This window comes from Triticum urartu, chromosome 7 (assembly GCF_003073215.2).
Source record: "Triticum urartu cultivar G1812 chromosome 7, Tu2.1, whole genome shotgun sequence".
NCBI classification, from domain to species: Eukaryota; Viridiplantae; Streptophyta; class Magnoliopsida; order Poales; family Poaceae; genus Triticum; species Triticum urartu.
This window is the reverse complement of record NC_053028.1, coordinates 536,061,966-536,076,372: the sequence shown is the minus strand read 5'-3', so window position 1 is coordinate 536,076,372 and position 14,407 is coordinate 536,061,966. Positions and strand designations below refer to the sequence as shown.

At 48.0% G+C, this 14,407-nt stretch overlaps 2 protein-coding genes across 5 annotated transcripts; both read right to left on the bottom strand.

The window, feature by feature from the left end:
- Positions 1-2,357: 2,357 nt before the first annotated feature.
- Positions 2,358-3,861, bottom strand: LOC125519903 (F-box/kelch-repeat protein At1g80440-like). Its single transcript, XM_048684683.1, has one exon. It carries the CDS (start codon positions 3,690-3,692, stop codon positions 2,556-2,558), a length of 1,137 nt encoding a protein of 378 aa, XP_048540640.1. The 5' UTR covers positions 3,693-3,861; the 3' UTR covers positions 2,358-2,555.
- Positions 3,862-6,353: 2,492 nt separating this feature from the next.
- LOC125519901 (3-hydroxyisobutyryl-CoA hydrolase-like protein 3, mitochondrial) lies at positions 6,354-13,396 on the bottom strand. 4 transcript variants are annotated; one of them, XM_048684682.1, is made up of 11 exons: positions 13,109-13,396; positions 12,098-12,199; positions 11,918-11,962; positions 11,711-11,763; positions 10,434-10,568; positions 10,235-10,331; positions 9,500-9,629; positions 8,981-9,159; positions 8,693-8,820; positions 8,511-8,612; positions 6,354-6,625 (listed from the first exon to the last, which is right to left on the bottom strand). In XM_048684682.1, exons 1-11 carry the CDS (start codon positions 13,329-13,331, stop codon positions 6,527-6,529), a joined length of 1,293 nt encoding a protein of 430 aa, XP_048540639.1. In that variant the 5' UTR covers positions 13,332-13,396; the 3' UTR covers positions 6,354-6,526. The 4 variants fall into 4 exon arrangements, with proteins under 4 accessions (XP_048540639.1, XP_048540636.1, XP_048540637.1 ...); XM_048684679.1 differs by lacking the exon at positions 11,711-11,763 and having other exon boundaries at positions 11,898-11,962; XM_048684680.1 differs by lacking the exon at positions 11,918-11,962.
- Between the last annotated feature and the right edge of the window lie 1,011 nt (positions 13,397-14,407).

Sequence of the window (14,407 nt, the reverse complement as noted above, 5' to 3'; positions counted from 1 at the left end):
CGGAAACGCAATAGAAGAAGCATATGAAATCCGTTTTCGATGTACTAGAGCTTGTCACGAAGAAAACCACAAGCTCTAAAACCTAAAAATAAAATAAAAATAAGAATAAAGAAAGATGATGCAAGGATGCAATGATTTGAGCTCTGGACAAACGATACGATCACGCTACTCACTTGAGAGCCCCCCTTGATAGTACGGCTATCGATCCTATAACCCGGTCTCTAAACTATCACCATGAGACCGGTAAAATATAAAACCTATCAAGGGAAAACTTTTGCCTTGCATGAAGTCCACTTGAGCTAGATGATGATGATCTTGACCCCCTCAAGTTGGGCCACCTTTCTTGATTGTGTTGGGTCGATGAAGACTAGATGATTGCTCCCCCATACTCCACTATGGGTGAGCCACTCTTCGGCACATCTTCACAAGTCCATTGACACCACAATGGACGGCAAGCATCAAGCACTTGATCTCTTTGTGATGCTTCACTTGAACTTGCGCACGGAATTCTTGATGACGATCACAACTTGATGTCAGTGATATCTTCCTCTTGACGCAAGCCCATGAACACGTACCTAACCCCACATAGAACTCTCACATAGACCATGGATTAGTACACAAAGCATAATGGACAATGCTTACCATACCATGAGATCACTTGATCCCACTCGGTGTATCTTCTACACTTTGTGTGATGATCAACTTGAATCACTCTCTGTACTTAGTCTTGATCAACCTTGACTCTTTCCAACTCTATGACCAATCTTTGGATAATTCCTTAATACCACCTTGGTCAACTCATAAACTCCTTGAAACCAACACATGTACTTCAAGAAATGCCCATGGACAAATCCTTCAAATATAACTCAATGCAACCATTAGTCCATAGAGAATGTCATCAATTACCAAAACCACACATGGGGGCACCGCATGTCCTTTCAGCAGTGTCGGCGCAGCCAGCCGCAGACACGGCCGCACAAAGCGTTGGCAGCACTGGCAGTTGAGGATGAGAACGTCCCCTGTTGCGCCTCCTACGTGTCGCCGTCTAACTTTCGGGGGCGCGTATGACAGGTGGATAGTGCCGGACTGTGCACGTCCATCATCGACGTTACGTTCACTGGCACCAGCGATGGACAAGTCGCGGACTCCTCCAAGGATGACTGGGGCATGGGAAGCAGCAAGGCATTGTGTCCAATGTGGGCTGGTCCCTTCCCATGTTCTACTCTTTCTCGGCGGAATCCACACCTCCACTTCACGGGTCTTGAAACCCGTCGTCGTTCATGGAGATGACAGATGGAGGACGTGGTCGCCGATGCAGAATTCAAAGAAAGTGGATGAGGGCCGCCACGTAGGATAGATTTAGGGTCAGGTCGTTTTTTCTAAATGTTTGAAATGTAATGAAAAATGTTCGAAAGTAATTAATTTCGTCCAGTTTATGTTAAAAACCGTTGTGTTTGCACAAATTTCGTCTGGCTAGCTTGAAATGTATGTGGGTAGCATTGAATGGCCACCTCCCGCATCCGTGTCTGCGGATTGGACCATTGTTCACGGACCGGCGGATCGGATTTCAGTCACAAGCGCTCTATTCGCTGTTGCAGTGCAGCTACCCTGTTACATGGTTTTTGAATTTCAGCACTTTCCTTTTACAATAAGGGGCTCTCTGGATTTAAGGATTTTCATAAAAATATTGAAGGATTTCAATTCATAGGATTTTTTCCTAAGGAAGACCTTTGGATCAAAGGAGCGACATCTCCAAAATTCCAATGGGCTGCATTCCTGCACCTCAATCCTATAGGAATTTCAATATCCACTCTAACCTTTTTTCGACGCTGATTCATGTAGAATTGAGGCATTTTTTCTGTGGTTTTTTCTGGAGTTTTTCTGTGTTCCATCCAAGTGACCATTCTGTTTTGCACATGCAATCCTGTCAAATTCATGTGTTTTTGAATTCCTTTGTTTTCTAATGCTGTGATCCAAAGAAGCCATAAAGAAGAGTACCCAGCATAGACGGAACAAAAGTCACGGTTAAGCGCGAGCACGAACCCAAAAGCCACATCTGGAGTGAGAAGACGACAAAAGATGGTTCGAGATATGATGAAAACGGGCATCGTCGTCCTTCCAAATTTAGGATAAGCCGTTGCAGAAGCTTCCCAACACTTCACTCTCCAAAAGAATTCTTGTCTTGTCCAGCACAGAGCAAAGCAAAGCAGACCTGCCTTTTGCAACGACGTGTTCTAGAAGGCCTATCTCAACGTCCCGGCTGAACAGAACAAACAGAAAAACGGCACCCATTGGTCGGTGCAAAACAGCTCCGGAATCCTCTCACCGGCGATCGACATCTCGTCTCGCGGCAGACAAAATCGAAAACATTGTTCATTGCAACGATCTTTCTGGGCTCGTTTAACTATCATTTTCTTACACGGGTGCAATGCAAGCTCGAGTCATGGCGCGAAAAGGCGCAGCCCTCGCAGACGCGCATTGATGCGTTATATGCACACATATACTACCTCTATGTACACTATTCATGGTTCTGTACACACGCTTAGGTGATCAGATCAGATCTCTAGGAAGCAGGCGGCCTGCACGTGCCCGGAGAACTCCGGCGGCGCCGGGGCGCGCGCCCAGGACGCGGCCTTGCCGTTGCCGGCCTCGTCGCGCAGCATGTACACGGTCTGGTCGCCTCCGTGGCAGCCTGAGCCGATCACCACGACGCGGCCGCCGGGGATGGCGGAGACGGTCGACGCCGTGCGGGCGTCCTCCGGCACGGACGCCACCGTGCGCCACCCCGCCGAGGCGCCGCCGTCGCGCACCACGAGGTTCCCTTCGCGGAGCATGTACATGCGCTCGGCTCCGGGCGCCACGCAGCAGGTTCTCGGGCACGCGCCGTCCTCGAGCAGGCCCTCCTGGACGGTGTCCCAGGCCGCCGTCGCCGGGTCGAAGGCCTCGGCGGAGCCGGCGAAGCGGCCCTGCGCCTGCGTCGGGTACCCGCCGACGACCAGGAACCTGCCGCCGACGCAGAGCCCGCGCGGCTCGTCGCGCTCCTCCGCCATGTCCGGGAGCGCGGCCCACGCGTCGGCGTCCGGGTCGTACGCGAGCGCCGACCGGAGCGCGTTCTTCTCCTCGTCGTGCCCGCCGGCGACGTACACGGCCCCGCCGACGGCCGCGGTGGCGAAGAAGGACCGGCGCGGGCCCGGCATGGGCGCCCCGCGGCGCCACGCGCCGGTCAGGAAGTCGTACACGTACACCGAGTCCGTCGGCGCCCACGACTCCGGGTCCCACCCGCCGACGACCACCAGCCGCTTCCTCCCCTGCGGGCCGTCCACCGCGGCGACCTGGCAGAACAGGGGCAGGCTCCCGGTCGGGCCGGGCAGCACCGGGAGCGGAGCCCACCGCCCCGCCACCGGGTCCAGCAGCACCATCCTGTAGTTGTTCGCGGGTCCGCCGTTGGCCGCCGACGCCGACGCGTGCTTCTGCGCCGGTCCAGGCTCGACGCGCTCGGGCTGCGCCTGGACCATGGCGAGCACCGGGCGCGCCAGCCCCTCGGCGCGGCGCAGGCGGCCGTAGTCCGGCGACTCGACCTCCTCCTTCCACTGCCGCGAGATGCGGCGCACGGCGGGCAGCTGGTCGAAGCCCACCCTGATGAGGCACTCCCTCGCCACCTCCTCCGGCAACCCCGGAATCAGGTCGCCCATCGCTGACGCCGCAAATGAACCGAGCAAGAAACGAGTGAGAGGAGAGCTTGCTTGATTTGTTCTGCGTGCTGATGTTCTTTCTTGTGTGCGGCGAGTGGCAGGAGTGGCGCGCCGTATTTATACGGGGTGTTGGGGGCGGAGCAGAGGAAACAGAGGAATCGATGGGTTTCTGAATTAAGTGGGGGTGTGCGTGTGGGCTCGGGGCGGTTTGGAGCTTATCGTGGCGTGCTTGCGCGGGGGCGGATTCTTCCAGATCTTTTAGCGGCGTCGCGGTCCGCGAGAGGGACGACAGTGTCGTGGTGCAGTAGGCGATCTGTATGTGGTATGGCGGCGGTGCAAGGGAAGGGATAAGATGGATTTTCTCAAGGTTTATCACTTGCTATCCGAACTGTACCATACGCCTAGCGGAAGCTCTTTTTTTTGGTAAGGTTGCGATCTCGTATCTGGGCCAGATTTGCGTCTTCCCAAGCAAAGTACCACAGGAGAAGTGGAGATGATAGGAAGCGTGCGGTGTGCGCATGGATATGCCCAGACTGACACTGGAGTGCTGATTTTTAGGAGTGGTGTGAAGCAAATTCCAAATCCAATTGGCGTCTCCTTCGAAAAAGAGAAGGGAAGCCGCTGCCGAGCCCGTCTACGGATGGATCTCAAAAGCCGTGGTGGCGCCGGGAAACCAATGCGCAAGGCCCACGTTGGCCTAAAAAAATCCGTGCGCTGGTGCATGATTACCATGTCGGCTTCGTCCTGCTCCGAACGGATAGATTATTCGTCCGAGTCAGCCGCAGCTCACGGTTCTTCTTCTTCTATTCGGCAGCAGCAGTTTCCGCCGCAGCCCACCGCAGCTGATTGAGTACTCCACGGCATCGGCCCACGTGTGCGGTCCGGATGAGATAGACATGGAGTTTAATTTAATTAAAACGCTCACACTTGAGGTGACGCGTGGCCTTGGTGTCAAGGAAATAGTACTCCAGCGATTTGGCTCTCTTTTTTTTTGACCTCGCCGGCATGTGTCGGAAGCTGCACAGTTCACAGGTCGGAGCGCCGCGCCGTACGTCCGTCGTCGTCACGAGAGCTGCAGGCCCGCGCCACACGTCCGAAGCCGCATGGTTTTCCATAAGGGTTCCACTACTATCAGAGAGAGATGAGAACATCTCTAGCTAAAGCTGAACTGAAAAAAGAAAAGCCGCATGCTTTTCGGCCGAAATTCCCTGTTTTTCGCTAAAAAAATTAGTAGTAATCTTGTGTCGTGCTTGTAAATTTTGAACTACGTACATACCAATGGCGTTTTCTCTTCCTCAACTTCGCCGCTTCCTGAGGAGAATTCCCCGTTCGAAACGCTGACAGAGGGTAGTACAGTACTAGAACAAAGAACGAAGGAAACTCAGTTGCTAACAAATAATGTCCCGTACGCTTGCACTTGCTTCGGTTGGGAATACCTTTCACCTTTACCATGAGGAACACTCCGTAAAAACGAGCCACAAGTGGAGTGGACGCATCACATCGTAAATCCGGAGCCAATTATGGAGAAAACAACGGGTAGCGCACAGGGGGACGGAACGGCCCGGCCTGTCGGCCTTGGTATAACGCAGTGGACGGGATCGCTCCCCCGCTCTGCCCGTTGCGATCCGTAATCCTATCTCTTCCCCGGGGGGCCCCACGCCACATGCTGAGCGCCTGAGCCCCTCCTCCCGCGTCGCCATCAGCCGTGCCATCGTCGCATCCCCGGTTCCCCCGCCCCGCCGCGGCGCCGCCGCATCGCCGGCCTTATCCGGTTATCCCCGGAGAACGGCCCCGCGTCTCCTTTACGCTTGCCTCTGAACTGATAGGGCTGGTCATCGTCCGCCCGGTGACGCGAGGGGGCGGAAGCCGGAAGGCACAAATCCGTCGAGAGCGCCGACGCGACTGTGTGCGTCGCTGTCAGTCCCGGTGCCCGTTGGCAGCGGCAAGTCGGTCATGCTTTACGCGCGCATCATGCGATGCCTCGTCGGCTCGCCGTCCGTCGCCTTATCAGGACTGCTGGATGCCTGGATTGGGGTGTGGTCATGCTGAAATGGAAGGTCCTATTGTTTTGTCTCTAGCAAAACACTGCATCCATCACCGGGCTTATCGCCCGCAGGGCACACGGCGCCGCTGCCTGCTTGTACGTAGGGAACATCTGCCCTGGCCCACGGAAAGTAGCCAGCCACCAAGAAAATACATGAAGTTGACGACCATCTGGGTTACATAAATATACCAACATAAATATGGAAAGGCGCCCGTCGAAATGATGGTGGGTACACACTGTTTACCAAAACAGATAGCGAGTTAATTAAGGGCTGAAAACGAAATGACGGGTAACTTCCCGTCGCCAGGCAGCTCGTCAGTCTCCCCATACGTCAGTTGTACCAGATATTCCCGTCGCCAGGCAGCTCGTCAGTCTCCCCATACGTCAATTGTACCAGATATTCCCGTCGCCAGGCAGCTCGTCAGTCTCCCATACGTCAGTTGTACCAGATACATGTACACGTTTGTTAGAATCTGCTGGCCGGACAATGTTTTTTCAGTCCCAGTGTTCTTCCGGTGGGATTCAGTGTTTTCTCAGGACGTCATAGGGTATGACGTACTACCCAGTGGCACTGCAGAAGTAAAACCCTGAACCTGAATCTATGTGCTTCAGCTCCATCAAATAAACCGCTGCATCAAATGCTGATAATCAAACTCTGTTTTTCAGACAATGCACTCCAGGCAAATTTATTGGCTCAATGGATAGCCGTATGTATGTTTGTAATTTCCTATTACATCATTGGAAGGATAAAGGGTGTTGTGGTCACAGCATTCTGGGCTGCTACAGAAGATCACACATTCAACTCAGCATCGGCAGCTAATGGTTCGAAAACTGATTCGACCTCATCCATGTTTACGTCTTCCAGAGTTGCTGGACTCCATTTTGGATTCTGCAAGTGATGAGACAATTCGACGGAATGATTAGGGGTATAATACTGATCCCTTAGGCATGAATAGGTAAATGACGTCACACCATGAGTAAAATGCACAAAATGTATGCATTTAATGTGTACCGCTGTGCCTTATACTCCCTTCAGGTTAAATGAACCACTACCACATTAGATTTTAGATAACCTTCCCCGGCATGAGTATGTAAATGACGTCACACCATGAGTAAAATGCACAAAACGTATGCATTTAATGTGTGCTGCTGTGCCTTATACTCCCTCCCTCCAGAATTACTTATCGCTCAAATGGGTATATCTACTATTAAAAATACGTCTAGATACATCCATTTGGGCGACAATTAATTTTGGATGGAGGTAGTATTTTGGTTGCTAGCTTGAACATGAGCTCTCTACCTAATCTTGCAAGATAAACAGACAACAGTCCAAAGTGCATTATAGTTTAATGTAAAATAGACTTTTGCCCAATTTTGCAAGACATAGATGACACCAGGATCTAATATTTTATTATTTCTGATTTAATGTTTCAAAAAGTTCAGACTATCTCAAAGCTTAAATAGTAGAACAAGATTAGGTACTCTCTCTGTCCAAAAAAGCTTGTCCCTCAAATGGATGTATCTAGCACTAACTTGGTGCTAGATACATCCAATTGAGGGACAAGCTTGGGACAAGCTTTTTCGGACGGAGGGAGTACAAGTTATCCTACATTATCTGATTCAAGACAAATTTCAATCTATATGTGGAGAGAGCAGCCATTGCAGTTCCTACTTTAAAATATTGCCATTGCACAACAGACCAGGGGTCTACGGCTATCTGTATGCCGAAAAAAGGGAAAAGGACAGACCCAGTGCTAGAAACTCCCACCAGGTGGGGTCTGGGCAAGGATTGCATGAGGCAAGCCTTACCCCTGCACAGTGCAATGCAGAGAGGCTGAGTCGAAACCAAGACCTCTTGGCACAAGTGGGCAGAAGGCTGCTTCGAAACCAAGACCTCTTGGCACAAGTGGACAGTACTTCACCACTGCCCAGGCCTGTCCTTCTCTATCTGTGCCCAATGATTATAAAAATGCAGTCACGATTCAGGTGATTTATATAGTTAAGTCAAATCAGTGAACTGGGTCATATTTGGAGAGGAACAAGCTATGGGCAGAACGCATTTTTAGGCCCTATAATAAGCATAGGCCATATTTCCAAGGGAGGCTTAAGCCACGCTTTGGCAAGCCTTTTTCTCCCTGCCAAAAGCCATAAGTAGTCAGAACAGACTTACTCACATAGGTTATGACACAAGGCCACCTTGGCTCAGTCTTTTGCTTCGGTGGGCTTTTGCAGAAGGGAGGTTGATAAAGGCATATAAAACCACTGGATGTTCATGGTATGAACCCATCTTTGCTAATGGTATAAAAACCATGTATGGGCATGGGCCAGCATGGCCCTATGGTTTTTTGCGGTTAGCCAAAAACAGGCTTATGCATAAGCAACAGCTGAGCCAAAATCAGGGGAAGTAGCTCCTGGCCTTACAAGCTGAACAAGTCTTAGCTGGCTAATTTGTCTTGTTTGTGGAAACTGGCATGCGGAGTAAAGCATACTTGAGTGCTCATAATGCCAGTACAACCCATCAGGTAGGTTTAAGCTTATGTCAACTTTGAACTTAGGATTTGTAGAACTTATGGTCTAAAAGTTGATAGTGGAAAGGAAAACGTTCTAACTGGTTGGACCCCCTATAGGCTTACAGCATAGATCATAGGTGGAGGCCCATGAAACACATGTAGCACACACAACAACATGTGTCTCTGCCTCTAGTGAAAATAAAAACCCTTTTGGACAGAACAATTTAAAATTTTGAGATTGAAAAATAAAACCATATGACTTGCCTGGTCCTTGTCAACTAAGACAGCGCGTACGCCTTCAGCAAAATCACTTCGAACCGATGATCTTAAGGCAATGCGGTACTCCAATTTCATAACACCAGCCAACTGAATGTGCCAAGCAACAGAATAATAAGAAAAACTTAAGGAAATAGAAATGTTCAATGGTACAGGATACAGGAGACTACCTTAGATAGATAATTTTCATTGTTCCCATATGACGATGCAACTCGAGAGAAATGTTTCTGTGTTAAACAAAGAGAAAACGGAGCACCTTTCTTAAGTCCTGCTAAAGCATCATTGGCCCATTCTGACACTGCAGCCAACAAAATAAAGAACAATTTACCCATATGCATTCATTCTTCTCTAGTCAGTACTGCAGTAGACTTGGTTCTTATATAGAACAGGCCATTCAAATAAAAGTAGTTGGCACTGTTTTCACTATATCAGAAAGGGGACGGTTAACAGAAGATTACCTGTGGCATCACCACCTTGACTACGCTTCTTTAGCTCTTCCACAGATTCAGTAGCTGATTTATCAGGACCAAAAGAAGAAACGATATCCGGTAAAAGCTTTTCTAATTGGGGCACCGACTCAAGTTCCTTCTTGTACCCAGTCAGGAGTGACTCAACATCTTTGTGAGGATCAGCAGTGCTGCAACAAGACAAAGAGAACCACATATGTCAAGATACTACTAAAATAGTATAGAAATATTGCAAGCACTTGCTATGTCATAAATCTAAGATATTATTCCCTCCATTCACAAATATAAGATGTTCTAACTTTTTTTATAAATCGGATGTATATAGACACACTTTAGTGTGTTTGTTTACTCATTTCAGTCTGTACGTAGTTCATATTGAAATATCCAAAACATCATATATTTGTGAACAGAGGGAGTAATACATAGTAGAGAACTATAAAATATAGATAGTTACTATAGTTGCATATTAATGTGTTCAGTATGTTTTGGCCAAGTAAGTTAGATACATACAAGTTAGCACTCAGGAGGGATTCCTTGAGTGAACCCAAGTCCCCGGAAGGTACATAATGGGTTCCGAGACCTATGAACAGAGCATCAGCAGGTGAAGATATTCTTTTTCCTGTCATCCCAAGGTAAGCTCCTGAAAGAAGATTTATTATTTATTTTTGCGAAGAGAAAGGAGCAGATGTTAGTGAAAAGGATAAAGTAAATAAGGACGCTATATGATTTATACACACTTTATCCATTTGGGAACAGAGAAAGCCACAGCAATGTCACAGTATTAGTGCAAAGAACAACTCAGGATAGCATAAGTAAAGATCTGGCATACAGCCCATTCACCATAACTGAACAATAGTTGCATAAGTAGCATGAAAGATTCAGAGTTCAGAACTGTTCAGCACGTTCCAGAATACAGAAAAAAGAGAACTTGTATTAAATATTCAAATGATTATGCTCCACCAAAAATGATCATCCAGACACCCACACAACAGAAATGGAGATAAAAGGGATAGCAAAAATAAGATAACAGAGAAACACAACAAGGTGTGGACATCAAGACACATAGGAGTGTATGATGTAGGGAGGGAGGGTATGGTTCTGACTACTGTACAACTAGCTAGCGATGCAATACATGCCATCAAGTTGGAAACATGATGGTTATACGGTCATAGAGAAATTACTAGCAGAAGATACCACCTACAAATTGATAAACTAGAGGGAGGAAGGGAGGATACAGAAGCATACCGACTGCACCCCCTCCTGGCGCTTTTGCACCGATGTAAGCAAAGCCAACATCTGGGAACAAGCCAATACCATTTTCCGGCATGGCCAGGAGTGTTCTCTGTAATAGTAGCACATTGAAAAGCATGATCACAGTCTTTATAATGCAGAAGTTGAAAGTAGACCTCATTAATAAAGAGAAAATTGAGTTGCAAACAATTGCCTCCGTAATAATGCGGTAGCGGCCATGTCCAGACAATCCAATTCCAAACCCCATGGTTACACCATCCATCAAGCATATATAAGGTTTTGCATACTCATGTATCTTGCAAATCAAAGAGTACTCAGCTGTGAAGACCTGAGAAGGAACACTGTATCTCTTAGTGATGCAAATGATAAAAATATACATTCAGCTATTTTCATTTACCAATGCAACGCAGAAGAGACACACCAAGGAGCACAGGCTAAGGTTAGTACATGCAGAATTATGTGTATTGACTATTAAACATTACTTTATACAGGGAGACACAACAAGGAGCAGCTAGGCATACAAAATCTTAGCAGTTAGCACTGCACAATATTTCCATTTAGCAAATACCAATGCTACAAAAAGTAAACACAGCAAGGAGCACAAGGTACTAGTAAGACAAGCAGATTTGTGTCTATTAAACATTAGTTATTCAACAATAACATATAGAGGGTGCTTCTCAGCAGTGTACCAGTTACAAAATCAGCTAAGAATTACAAAGTCTTAGTACTATGAATAAATAGATGTATTGTACGATTCTAGAGAACTGATCCTGGTTATATTGGTATTGTAATGTTAGACGGAGAGTGGGTGAAAGAAGCAGATAGTGTTACAAGAATAGATAGTGAGTAGTGACTTGTGGGTGATATATAAACCCTCTTTAAAAATGTACATTCCATAACTTCGGAGATAACAAAAAGCATAAATATCAGTACAGGAAAACTATAGCTCGTTATATTCTTTCATTTTCCATGTGATTGGAATCAATCAATAGAATGCTTGTAACTCAGATTTGTCTTTTTCCTTTTCATGCTATGAAAATCAACCAATGGAATGGCAATATCTCATTTTTTACTGTTGACGTGATATACCACATCGGTTTCTAGTCTTTTGTATCCCAGAAATGGGGTAACCATTAGAGTTGATATTTTGTTTGGAATTGTCCTCATGGACACTATATATCAATCCTTCCAACTCAACAGGGCATTGAATTCATATGTTCCGTTATATGGCAGCATTAGTGGTTCACAGTCAATAATTAAGTAAATGTTATGTTTAGATGCATCAATGAGTGAAATATTGAATTATAATTCAGAGTGTTGCAGAATCATTTGAATTATTACATTAGTTCGAAGTTGGCTGCGAAATTCAGGTTTTTCAATTGTTCCTTCAGATTGGAGTACAATTTCAACTATGTATTTTATAACAATGCAACTCATTTCTCGGACACAAACAAGGTCTTATTGCTAGACCTCTATTATCTCTGGCATAGTGCAATCAATAGCAAGTCTCTTCACATCCCCACCTGCAGATTACACTAAGCAGCAGTCACTATCTGTGCAAATTTGAGAAATGCTATAACAACAACATACTTATGCCGCATACATTTTTGAACAAAAAATAATGATAAAAGAACCATCAGTTCTAAAAGTGAAAGACCTTTTGCACAAGTGATGTGCTCTTGTCCTTTTGAATTTCCGCTGCAACACCCTTAATATCCATCCCTGCATTGGCCATGAATCGTATTTGAAAACATATCCAATGCTCCGGAGACAAAAAGGCAATACAGCATGTTCAATGTCCAAGGCATATCTTATTCACCACGTAGAAAGGGGGGACAAAATGGAGGGAAAAAATACCAGCTGAGAATGCGCGGGGAGAACTGCTTTCCACAAGAATGCACTTCACATTTGGATTTGTTTCCCATTCATCAAGAAATGCCTTGTACCTAAGGTCCATTTCTGCACACATTTGAGGTAACAACTATGTGAGTGGAGCTCAATAAGGTATCAAACAAACATTCTATGGGGGAGGGGGGAGATGTAAATGGGGTAGGCCCATTACATGCCGCACAAGGCAGTTAGTTCGTGTAAAAGATAACATTTACTTAATGACAAAACACCTCTAGGAAGCCATTTATATTGTAACAGGGGAGTAGTAAATTGCCCATCGCAGCAGTTCAATAGACACGTGTTGCACCAAACCATCCCAATTTGGACATCAGGTTCACACGGCAGGAACCATATTTTTCGTAGGACTTCAAGAGATGTTGTAAGATTAGAATCCCTCTAATCAATATTATCAATCATATGCCCCTGGTGTTCATGTTTCCTGGTTCCATCGCTTGGCAAAGAGAGGACACCTCCCGCTTGAACCAAGCATGTACGCCCGCCATCAACGGCGACACAGTCACTGTGCAGCAAGAGACGAGGCACATGTGTGACCTCTTTGTGTGGGCCTACGACGTGGCATGCCAGCTTCGAGTGGCCAGCCAGATCAATGGGCTCACATGATTGCCCAAAATATACACACGCTGCCATACTGTCACGTGTCATGTGAAATGAATGGCAACATCTGGCGTTGTCAGTGTAGGCGGAGTATTTAGCAGCGAATTAATTTCAGTTGATGTCTAGTCACTCGCTATACTTCGGATGTACAGGCCGAACTGAAATCCCGCGCAGTACACTAGGTAAGCACTACTTTAAAAAAAACTACACTGAACGCAGCGCGACGCGAATTTCACCTAATCATCCGCAACCTAGCAAAATAGGGAGGATCGGGCGAGTAAATCAAGGTATTCCTGCCCAAATCACGCCGCAAGGCACGCCGGCGCAACCGGTCAGGAGAAAGAGGAGGAGGGCGATCCGCACCGAGGTTCATGGCGTTGAGGGCCTTGGGGCGGTCGAGGGTGATGACGGCGACGCCGTTGGGGAAGACGCGGCCCTTCACGAACTCCTCCGCGGCGGCGGCGGCCATGGCGACGAAGCGGCGGCCGAGGCGGAGGGGGGCGAGGCTAGGGCTCGGGGCTAGGGTTTGGGAGGAGGAGAAGAAGGCAGCGGTGGAGATCGGGATGCGAGAGAGCAGAGCTCGCATAGCGACGTGACTGAAGGTGAAGTGCTGGGCGACAGGTGGACACGACGATAAGTGGTTTGCTCAAAATGCCGTGACGGCGATGGAGATGAAGGGGTGAACTGGCACATTTTCTTTTTTAGAATCCAGTACAATGCGAGCATCTCTGTTCGGCCGCAGCGGATTTCGGCCCTCGAAACGTAAAACCACACGAAGCAATTGACCACGATTTTGATAAATAAAATTTGAAAATTCCAAAAATTCAAATACAGTTTTAACGAACATAGTTTTCGTGCCACAACCCAAAAAACATCGCATTCGTCATCACTCATCCATCATCATTACAAAATGAAAATCTTCACTGACACCATTTCCACCACCACTTGCCGAACCACCATGCCCACCGAACCTTGGCACCACATAGCCTTTTCCGTAGATGGAGATCTAGTGACTTGTCTTCAGCAAGCTAGCCCCCAACCATCTGCCGTTGAAACCACATCCAAGGGACAGCAGTGAAGGGAAGCAAAAAAAAGGCTCACACTTATGTCCAGACACCCATCCAGCACGGATTTGTGGCGGGGAAAACGAGGACAAGGGCGGCTTTGGTGCGAAGAGACGGCTCAGAGCAGCCGAGCGCCGTCACCTCGGAGGATAGGCAGCGCCGCGCGGCCGTGAGGGCCGGGGAGGAGTGCCCCAACAGGCCGAGAAGCTGCTGCTGCAAGCGCCGTGCGGGCCGGGGAGGAGGTCCGCCGCAGATCGAGGAGGAGCGCCGCCGCAGATTGAGGAGGAGCGCCGCCGTAGATCAGCTGCGCCGGCCGACCTCCTTGCTCATGTCGCTCGGACCCGCCCGCCCCTCCCCGGCGTCGGCCCTCTAGCTACCAGGTGAGTGAGGCGACCCTACCCCAATCCCATCTCCTCCCACCGGCAATCCCCCGACGGTGTGGTTCTTCTGGAGCACCACCGGTGGTGCAGATAGTGGATTTGAGTGGATTCTCTTAAATTGAACTGTACTAAGAATTTTTCCATTGAAATTTAGTACTGTGCTTGTTGTCTCTTAATAGAAGATCTGAAGAAAACTATACAGTGAAAGCATGGAAATA